The sequence below is a fragment of the Thermobia domestica genome, chromosome 2 (assembly GCF_964235325.1).
Source record: "Thermobia domestica chromosome 2, izTheDome1.hap1.1, whole genome shotgun sequence".
NCBI classification, from domain to species: Eukaryota; Metazoa; Arthropoda; class Insecta; order Zygentoma; family Lepismatidae; genus Thermobia; species Thermobia domestica.
In genome coordinates, this window is record NC_137455.1 from 265,716,049 (window position 1) to 265,727,415 (window position 11,367).

An 11,367-nucleotide genomic window follows, 5' to 3' on the forward strand; every position below is an offset into this window, starting at 1 on the left:
CAAGTTTAATTATATTTCGAGTGAACCATATGGGATCGTTACGAGAATATCTTTTTGATGGAACACATTTATCAAAGATTGAGTATAAAATGTTACAGAAATCTTCTACCGCTAGGTCAACATTAGCGCACATTTACCCGTTTCCAGTCAGCACGCGAAAGTTCATTATACAAGTCGAAAAAATTTGCTTAGGAAAAATTGTAACGCGGTTTTATTTCAGAAGTAGAAGATTTGGGCTGTTGTGCCTACCTAAATTCTATTAAGAGGGAAAGATGGTGGGGGTCTTATGTACGGAAGTTCTTTTCTACTGCTAGAAGTACACCGCCACCAGATTTTTTGCCAGACAGAATTAAATTATGGTCAGATCTAAATATTAAATATTTTTCATCTACAATTTCGGAATCAGTGTGGGTATTTGTAAGCCACGTCTCTCTTAGTGCTATAATATGATAATTATTACTTAATATGTTTTTATATATGTTGTTGAGTTTTGTACGCAGGCCACGAGTGTTTTGATAATAGACACTTATGCACTTGTGTTTACGATGCACTGAAGAGTCACTTATATTAAATGATGTTTCTATACTTACACTTTCTTGGTGTTCTACCGGAGCCTTGTCACAGTCATTTCATGGTTTCCGTGCGAGATATCCGTACGGGAAGGGGGAGGAGTTTTGAGAGGGGATTATCGTCCATTGGACCAGCAAACCTGTTGGTAGAGCCCCAGCGTCTACTGAACGTCTCGCGTTGAGGTATGATGTTGGGACCGAAAAAGAGATTAAATCGGAGCTATCTGACCAACATGTTGTAGAGGTAGCTCGCCTCAAAAGTAAGAAGTCAGGTGAACTCCTTGCTACTCAATCGCAAATTCTTACTTTCAGTTTGCGTACACTTCTGGACAAAGTCGAAGGCTGGTTATTACCGACTTAAGGTCCGTTCCCATTCCCCTGCGCTGTTTCAAAGTCAATACTTCGGGCACACCAACATGTCTAATGCGAATGCTGCTCTTTGTGCGAATTGTCGCCAGAGTAGTCATGATGCGGTGCATGGGTACAGCAACCAAGTTCCTTTTTATCACATTCTGCTTGATCTCGAGACTGTCCAGCCTTTCAATATGAGAAACGTATCTGAAATCTAATGGTTGTTGAGAAGATCTTTGAACCCATGCTAAACGTCGTTTAAAAAGAAAGCGTACCTTCCTCGTTTTCAGTACCCTTATCTACAGTTGAAGCCACTACTTGTAAATCTGTGGCAACTTAGACGTCCGACGTTTCCACCCAAATTGATCTTGTTCCCGACAAAAGTCCTGAAGTTGAGACCGCATCGACTAGCGAACCTTCAATGTTTCTATCAATGTTGGTCTTCGGCGAACTCACGCTCTTCACCTCTTACCTTATATGGCTGGCCTAAAATTTAGTCAGTATATACGCCAACTTAGTGATACTGTCCTTTCCCCGAAAAGAACAAAATTTCCACCTGTTCGTAATCCACCTTCAGTTTCTTTGAAATCTGATATGGTGGAAGACAACTTGATGGGTACTAGTGGACAGTACTTGGCCCACGTGGAAAGGTTCGCCTCAAACTTTGATTTCATTTTACTATTGTTGTAGTTATATATTTTCTTTATTGTTACTATTATTAGTATTTATGATTATATATTTTGTCTGTTGTTACTATTATTACCATTTATTGTTATTGATATATATTTATTACTCATATATTACTTTAGATTTTTACTTCCCTTTTGCAGTAGTATTTTTGTTATATTTTTATATGTTGGTTTTTAACATTTATTTATGGCAATCGTATTGATCGTGATTGGAATAAATAACCTCGATACTGACGTCCCCATGAAACCTCAATCAATTAATCAAAGGAATGGTAAAGAATCACATGCGTTTTTCATATGCAGTCTGCATTCATTTCGCACATTTCTCCCCAAGTTAAGAAACTTCAAAGTTTACGCAACGAGACTTTGTGAACAACCCTGTATTTGAAAGAGTCATGATCTTTCAATTTTTTTTTTTTTCGCTTTGTAGACTTTTCCATTTTCTTTGGAATTGACTGGAAGAGTATATTCAAACATTTTTAAAAATTTTGTTACTGCTGCTCGTTGGGAAGAAAAGTGGCCAATTTCTTAAAAAAATAAAGCATTTCATTGATTTATATTAGCTTAGGGATGTCTTACGGAATTTATTCAGTAGCGCCAATTGCAATTCTTTGGTCAGTTTACGCCTTTGCTTATGGCTTGGCGCAGTATTGCTGCTCGTTACATGAACGTCTTTTGCTTCATCAACTGTTCGAATAGCAATGACTACCCAGTATTGCATAAAAACCCCTGAACAGGTTTAATATCCATGGACGCTTCATAGGTACTTTTCTTCATTTCTTTTATTTATTTTATTTTTTTAAACTCACTTTATACTTTTTTTCCTCTGAGTGATGAAATATTTAACAAAAGGAGTTACGGTGTATTTTTTTTAATGTCGTGTAATAATGTTTTCACTATTTACTGAGCTAAGTAACTAGTTTCCAATGCCCGCTCTTTAATTAATTGTTGATCATGCAGTTAATATAATTTCTTTTTCTTTTCAGCCTACAAAATCGGAACCTCAAATTGAAACACTTTCGGATGAACCAGGTAGTTTAACTTTCAAATTTCTATTATTAACTAATACAATTCATTGTGATTATCCATGCTAATACTTATATCATTTTAATATAAGTATGATGACTATTTGATATGTGCTCGAAATTATCCCCAAATGCCAGACTAGTTCCGAGTACTTATCATCATCGGCATCTTACCTGTTTATTATGCATAAGGTCTGAATTAGTAAATAAGAGCTGAAGTTGTAGGCAATTGTTGTGCAGTTTAGTGCATGCATGTTTGTTTTAAAAGCTGACAACTTTGAACACCGAGTGGTCGTTTAATATTTGGTAAGGAAAGGAATGAAGTTAATACAAACACATAATGTGTCTTCTCATGTAGATTGCCTTTTACCGCTAACGCGTGGTCGACATTTCGTTTTCGTCTCGCTCCGCCTCATATAGCATCTTTTGTGAACTTCTTTACTTTCGAGTCTGAATTCACACAATCTAACCATTTTCTTTCCGGTCTCCCTCTTCCTTTCGTATCTTTCATCACTTTTCCCAGTCTCTTACATAACTCGGGACTCGGCTTTAGAAATAATGAAACTAGTTGTTGCACATCAGGGACATCTCTTGGCATCAGATAGAAGACAGTGCAGCTAGGAACGACTTTTAGCCTGGACTATTAGGAGCGTAACTGGCAAACTGAGGTGGTGTCTTGCTGTAGTAATAAGAAAGATAGTGTGACAGGGATAGCCGTGCTCTCTCTCTTTGTGTCATAATGTGTGTGTGTGTATCAGCGGCGAATTCTCCATGGAACAGACGGAACAGCCTATTCTCTCCTTTTGTGCCTTTCTACGTAAGATTTAAATTATTATAAAACCTGCATTTTCTAGATTAAAAAAGCCCATCTCTTGTCATAATCCAAACAAGTTGTTGTATGTCGTCTGCTCTAGTGCTGTCGGTGGTGAAAGGGGTGTTTCCTTCCGAATGAAATCGAGCAGACACGAACGTAGCGACGAAGCAGAGGAAGCTGTGCGTTTGACCTGTTCGTAGCAGTGTATTGGGTATAGTGGAATTTAGTGTATCATGTAGTTCAATTTGTTTCAATTTTAAATGGCTAAGAGATAAAGGAATTTATTCATCCTTTTGTGTAGCGTTGTATGTGATATTGTATCACTTTTTCTTACACGAAAATCGGGAAGGCTTAGGTTTCCATACTGCTAGTTGGACTTGTGAAAATAAGACAACAACGGAACAGGTGAGTGGTACCTGTTGTAGATTCACGAATTCGGAAATTTACGTTTTGCTCAGAAATGACCCAGCCAATATATGATACATCAAGTGATATTGAATTCTTTATGGTTCACTTGATTTTGTGATAATGTACGGTTATTTTCAATGGAGGCATATGCCTTACCTTACAGAATTTAAAACGAAAATAAAATCTTACACCAAGCATTTTTGTAAGTAGACTCCATAATTTTTCGGAACTCTTTAACCAGTTGCTCATCAAGTAATAAATTGTCATATTAGACATGCTTATTTTTTTTACTGAAAAGGCTTTTGGGATGTCTAGAATTCAGTTTTTGTGTAAATACTGAGCTCCGTGAATAGTCCCAAAACAATCTCCATCAAAATCTTTCGTAAAAGACATTCGATTATACAAGGATTGACGATCAAGCAGATTATCAATATCGCTATATGAGTGTCTAATTAGTGCTAGTTTTTTACCGGTTCAGAGATTGTAACATAGAAGATATAGGAGGGTATTGCTATGAGCAAAAGCAACTACTTTGAAATGCTGAATTTGATTGAAAGATATGATTAGAAAGTTGCAATCTATTTATTGAACGTAACTACGTTTGCTAGAACTTCGAATAGAATTCAAACAGACCTAAGCAGCTCTGTAGCGGAGGAAGTGCTTAATGAAATAAGGTATGAAATTTTCATTTCTCCCTTCGTTGCAATTTTACTTCACAAAATAACAGACGTAACAAGTTTGAACACTGTCACAGGTGGAGAAATTTATTTCCATGATTCACAGATGTTACTAAAAATCGATCAGCCACAGTATTGGCTGAGCATGTGTAAAAATGAAATAAAGTCTTTAACATTATACGCCTATGTCATTTAGGCTAAAGAAGGGGATGATTATAAGAGAATTATTGGAAAGATAATGTGGGAGGAAACTAGAGAGCATCGAGGAAACCCATGAATATGATGTTTCCCATTTAAACGCATATTAATATTTGTTACGCAATGTCCAAGAGTGTGTTACTGTTCATGGCCTGTTCCCCGATCGGCACTAGCACCGCACGTTACTAGTAAAGACTGTATCGTTTAATATAAATACAACTTCCCCTTCCCAGAATAGGTGACAGGAGTGTGCATATAGCTTCCACAGCATAGTATTGAGTTATGTGAAGTTGGTAAAGCAGTAGGTGCAGTTCGTGTGTTGAAAGTTTGAATACGAAAAAACTTTTCTCAGAGATCAATATACTCACTGAAAAGAAAATAATGAAATCTCTTTTTATTTTTTAAAAACAAAATTCAAAATTAAACTCTGGCCGGGAAGATCTAAACAATGTATTCATTAAGTAAATACATTGAAACCTCCCTTAACGGATACCTGTATAATATGAACAGATTTTTTTGTTCCAGCAAAAATATATGTTCTCTTACAGAACAAAACCCTCCCTTTTACGGACACTTGTCAGATACGGATGCGGACAGTCCTTGTTTTCCCCAAACGTTTCAACCACCTCTTCATAACGGACAGGAATTATTGTCGGTTCTGCGATATATTAAGAGCAGACATAAAAGTATTTTCCTCATAAGTGTATCTATCATGAGTCTAGACCTGGTGAACCATCAAACAGAATTAAACTTGAAGTTTGGAAGTTCTTTTTTCTGCCCGCAATAAACTGCTTTCTGGTGGAAATCCTAGAAAACCTTCAATAAGCAATAACACTCTTGCAGAGTCAGTTGTATGGTCGAGAATTCTATGTGAAAGATCTTCCCTTCCTTAACAAATTTAATCCTTTTTTTCCTCTGCGCCTTGCATCTTTTCCGACAATTTCATAGATAACAAAACAAACATTGTTTATTTTTACATTTTTAACGAGCAATGTTCCTTTTTGGAAAAGCAACATTTTTCTTTTACTTATGATACTGAAACAAGTCTGGGTTGGAGTTTTCCCGGCTTCCTTTTCATTTTCTCTAAGAAGATACTGTTTGTGATTGGGGCTATCAATAAACATATGCACTCCCAATAACTTGCCTTTATGTCCCACTGGTGTCCGTTATTCAAAGGTTTCAATGTATGCCTAAAAACCAAAGGCTCTATAATTCAATTCTTGGATGCGAATAGTAAGATAGTGAAGAGCACATTCATTGCGAGTTTATTTTTCATAATAGTCTGTGCATCTAGTAAATTCACCGGATTCAAATCCCAGTGTGGTTTAGATTCGAAATAAAGAGTAAGTCAAGTCATTCATAACCTCAACATTGCATAAAAACATGAAGTAAAATTCAAGAAATTAAAACTAATACAGTTAGCAACATTGGGAAGTCAGCAATCATATTTAAGATACGAGAAACTTCTATGGTACTCATTTCGCTACTGATTTTTTTCTACTTCTTTATCTCTACCTTTTAATTTTAGTTTATTTTTAATATATATATATATATATATATATATATATATATATATATATATATATATATATATATACATACATAAGTTTTACGAAACAGGTTTTCAAGTATCAAATCATAGCATAAGAAATAGCACAATTTTAGTTCCTCTGAATTGGAAATGTGAAATTTTAAAAAGATTGACAAATTCTTTAAGCACATAAATGTAGATTTACTGTATTAAGCAAGAGAAAATTTTATGAGATCTGACTGATAGTTTGTAAGCAATGATGTTTAGAAACATTAAGCTAAAATGTAATTTTAAGAGTGCTGTTTTTATGTTTTCCGTTGATTTAAATAGATAGAGAGCTTGGCAATTTTTACAACGTTGTCAAGGAATTATTTCTGCTAAATTGACATTTATCTACATTGTGTTTTAAATTAGTGCTCCTTTTTTTTACATGTTTATTATTTATTATTATTATTATTATTACTTTTATTATCATAAGTATTATTATTCCATCGTAATATAGTGCTCTGATATCACACAATGTGTTTTTGCCAACAAGCTGTTCGCACCATTGAAATAAAGAATCTTGATCAAACTGGGATCACTTGCTTGGGGCTAAAGCTGAAAGCTCTTCTCTTTAGTCTTATCTGCTAGTGTGTGCGTCGTTGGTTCGCATTGTCCTAAGTTCGATTTCCAGTGAGAGCACTATAAAAGTTTAACGTATTACGAGGAGTCAATATCCCATATAGCCTTGGCACGAAAAAGGGCACTAAATTTCAACAAACTAGCAAACGAACGACTACATAGCTTCTATGATATACATTTCGCTACTGATATAGGCTATAAAAATTCAGTTTTTTCACTGAAGGGGGAACATGGCTTAGGACTGAAGCTTAAAACTCTTCTCGCTGGTGTAATGGCTAGTGCGTGGACTTTTGGTGCACGTGGTCGTGAGTTCCATTCCCAAACAATAGTTCGAAGTCCATTTTAAACTATAGGCGTCTCATGTAGTCTCGGTACGAAAAGGGGCGCTAAATTTCAATAAACAACCGGTGACTAAAGCTGAAATATGTATTTAAAAAGATTGAGTCATGTTTCTTTACATTCGATATTTTCTAGGAAGTCATATTTTATTTGATTTTTTAAAACCAAATCTGTTGATAAAACCATTAAAACAATAATAATAATAATAATAAAAACTTCATTGTAATTTGATTACTGTGACTGGTGTAGCTTAGCTTGAGGATATATATTGAGAAGTTTGCGGTTTTTTGCTTATCTTGCTGTAATCGGCAACATTAATCTCTTGTTGTTGTCTCCAAACAAAACTATGGATAATCGATTAGATTCTGCAAGTAAAGCAACCTGGCAGACCATTGTAAAAAGATAAACAAAATAAATCAGAAGTGAATTCTTAGTTTATTTCCAAAGTCATAACATGAGGATAAGTTTGAAGAAGTTGAATGAAATGTACTTGCGAATTACAATAATATTACTTGAGATCCACTTCGCTTCGTAGATTAAGTTTATGCGCAATGCAATCTCTATTATTGAAAAACTGGTCCCGAGGTGCATGTCTATGTTTATGTTTGTGCATATACTTTTAGCACAAAAGATTTCAGTTTAGTTGGGAGAATGCCGATGGATCTTTGGTTTTCAATTTGTTTTACATTTTTTTTTTAATTGGGTAAACTATAGATTCTGCGATCTTAAGAAGAAAGATTAGTGTGTTAGAGGATAAATAAGAAATTGAGAGAGTACAGAAAATTATCAGGAAAACTTTTTTTTTTCTTGTGGGTTGCTTATCCCGGGTATTTTCGTTGATAATAGTTTATTTTTCAGTTAATCATATAATACTGTTGCTTTGCAGATGGACTCATATGTAGTATTAATTTGTCTTTCAGAGCCCATTTCTCCACCGAAGGAGAAGTCACCAGAGAAAGAGAAAGACAAGGAGAAAAAGACAAAACCTGTAATCGTAGATCTCACGTTAAGCGACTCAGAGGACGAAGATGATAGCTCTAAGAAATCGGTTGCTCCAGATTCCAGCCAGTCAAGTAATGGCGGACAGAAATCGTTTTCACGTAAGTCGAAGCAGACATATATATTCTATATGACCGATTCCATTTCAAATCGTCCAGGCAAACCTCAGTTGGTCCCTATCATAGTCTCAGATTTCATTTATTTTTGTTATATGGGATCTACATGCAATATTATTAGACCCATATATTTTCTTTTTGCTGAAAAAAATTTTTCCTTCGATATACAGCCTTCCAAAATTCTGTATTTCCCTCATATTCAGCATCTTTATTGTTTACAACTTTCTTCTGAGCTTTCTCTAAAAATGAAACCTTTTCAATATAGTTACATATCATTAAAATTCTCTCTTGGTAATTGTCTCAGCATCTACTTAGTCTTACTCCAAATTTGAATCACAGCTGTTTCTTTCGAATTATTGTATATTCTCTAAAGCTGCTTATTGACTCCTTCATTAGCAGTTTTCTGGATATCTGTGTTGTCTTCTCTTCATGAATGTCTTTCCTAGTAACACTTTCCTTTGATTCTATAGGTCCTATTCGCTTCTGCCCTAGTTCTTTCCTTTCCTACCTATGCTTCCTCGTCTTCATGTTGAAGATGTGTTAGTAAATAATAAAACGTATTTTAAGAAAAGCAGCAATATTTTTACATGAAAGAAAACTGTAATGCCATAAAAATTGCATTTATCGTTGTCTTCAACTTCGACAATAATACTATTACACCGTTGTCATTTATCTTATTTAAGTGAATCTAAAATTTAAATTTCAAATGTTCCAATACATTTTCAATGATTGGTTTGTCATCACGTGTTGTTTCGTAATTCCATTTTATCCTAGTTAAATCCTTCAAAGAAACTTATAAAGCAGAAATAGTATCATTTATTATGCGTTTCTGATTTTTGTAATCATTGTGGGAATGAATTAAACACTTCTCTCTTAGCCTTGTTCGCAGTCAGGTAATATATTCTCAACTTATTGTGATTCTTAACTACCATTTCTCTTGTTCCAGGATCAAGCCCTGTTACAAGTTCAGGCTACATAAGCCCCAATATAATTACATTGGATAGTCCTTCACCTCCATCATCTCCACAACCTCCGGAAACAACAACTCCGCAATCAGTGCCAACTACCCCGCTGCCAGTGACGTCGCCAGTGGTTAGTCCTCCGCCACCAGCGAATACCAGCACTGTGACAACATCTGGGATCCGAATGCCAGCTGTACCTGCAATTCCCCCAGTGGCACTCAGTCCTGCTTCTAGTGTATTGAATAATGTGTTTCCTACATCAGGCATGGGACTACCTCCGACAATAAACCCTCCCCCAATGTACTTACCAAGTATGCCACCAACTTTTATGGATCTGGAAACTGATTCCAGTGGGTCAAGGCCCAGTAGTACAAATCCACCACCGCCGTATACTAATAGATACTAAGGTGGAATCTGCAATGATAAAATGTGGAGTAAGTGTGAGAGTGGTTTGTTGAGACTGAGGAGTAAAATAATCTCCCTTCATGCATACATCTGTTGTTAAACAGTTTTTTAAACAGCAGATTGAAAAAAAAAAATCAGTTATTTTCATGAATTAAAACTTTATTCCAATAGTGTGTGCATTTGTGTATGACTGGTGGATGATTTTGTATTTGTTACCAAAGGAAGATATTAACGAATAGAACTCCCGTTGCATCCAAATTACAAAATAACGTATCACAGATCGTAATGACTGTTTTGTGATTGTTAGGTAGATACGGTGACTGTCAAAACGTTACATACAGTACCGTATTTAAGTAAATCATGCAGTGTTATATTTTGCTTCGGACACTGGATTAAAATTGTGGCAAGTCAATATTCTTATATACATCCTATCATTTCATTCATGTGCCTATGTATCTTCGTGTGTAATTTGAAATTTTCCTATTTTGGGAATGTAGTAGATTATAATTTTAGTTTCTGTAGATATATTATTAAATTTATTATGTTCTTGTCAAATGCATATTGTCTTAAAATATTCGTCCTTCACATTGGATCTCAAGATTAGATTGGTGCAGATTACAGAATCTGAAATTTGCAATCCGTATTACACTCGTATTTTTTATATAATAATTGAAATTAATTGTGTATTTATGTAATGTTCAAACGTCTTCTTGTTAGCTCAAAATAATATTTCATTTCTTTATGTGCAGATGTAATAAATATTCTTTTCTTTGAAAACATTCAGACAACAATAAAAGACATTAATTTTAAATAAATAACTCGTCTGAATGTCCTGCCCGTAGGCAAAATTTCTCACTTGCTCGTATGTATCTTCTAGGGAAGGAAGGCTACTTCAGAAGAGCAGGGATAAGGAGTATAATTTTTTCTCCTTGGTTCAAATAAAATATAGAACTGGAGTAGGAGGGACATTGAGAATTAAGACTATATATCTATAGTCTTAATTCTCAGTGTCGCTCCTACTCCAGTTCTATATATATATATATATCTGTTCAAGAATTAAGTGTTATAACTAGACCGCTTCAGAAGTAAATAAATAAAAGCTGTATATAATCGCCAGTGTGTATATATAACAGACCTATTTAAAAACTGGTGGATCTCAATTCAACCAGTTTCTATATATACAGGGTGGGCCCAAAAGTAAGTATACAGTACCGTACTGATCAGCTCATTGCATTTTATATCGTTTCTTATTGTAGGGTGACCAGACGTACTGATTTTCCCAGTATAGTACTTTTTTTCAAAGAGCTGTCCTGCGTGTTGTGAAGACGCCTAGAAAATCGAGAAATGTCCTGAGTTAATTTATTTGCAATATTTTAATGTTTCAATCTTTATTCACAACATTTTGAATCGCACGCACTCTTTTTCTAAATGTTGAACCACTATGTTTTTTAACACTCTTCAAAAGATTAGGAAAGAAGAATAATCAACTAACATTGTTTTGCAATACATTATTTTTTCTGAGAAGGGCTTGTTGCGATATCAGTAAAATAGGAAAGGTTTCTTTTTTAATTTACGACAGTGATGCTAACTAACTTAAGTAGAAGTTTCCTCGTGCCGGTGTAAATTTTTCCTCATTCCTTAAAATAATCCCACGCTCTGA

The 11,367-nt window shown here is 34.9% G+C and overlaps 1 protein-coding gene across 5 annotated transcripts in view; it reads left to right on the forward strand.

Moving 5' to 3' along the window:
- The window catches only part of Su(var)2-10 (E3 SUMO-protein ligase Su(var)2-10), a 107,762-nt gene extending 97,237 nt beyond the window's left edge, over window positions 1-10,525 (forward strand). For all 5 annotated transcript variants that reach the window (XM_081748650.1, XM_081748652.1, XM_081748654.1 and 2 more), the window contains 3 exons: window positions 2,596-2,641; window positions 8,146-8,325; window positions 9,287-10,525. In XM_081748650.1, the coding sequence (XP_081604776.1) occupies window positions 2,596-2,641; window positions 8,146-8,325; window positions 9,287-9,708 (648 nt within the window). In that variant the 3' untranslated portion in view covers window positions 9,709-10,525. The remainder of the gene's footprint in view (window positions 1-2,595; window positions 2,642-8,145; window positions 8,326-9,286) is intronic.
- Window positions 10,526-11,367: the final 842 nt, after the last annotated feature.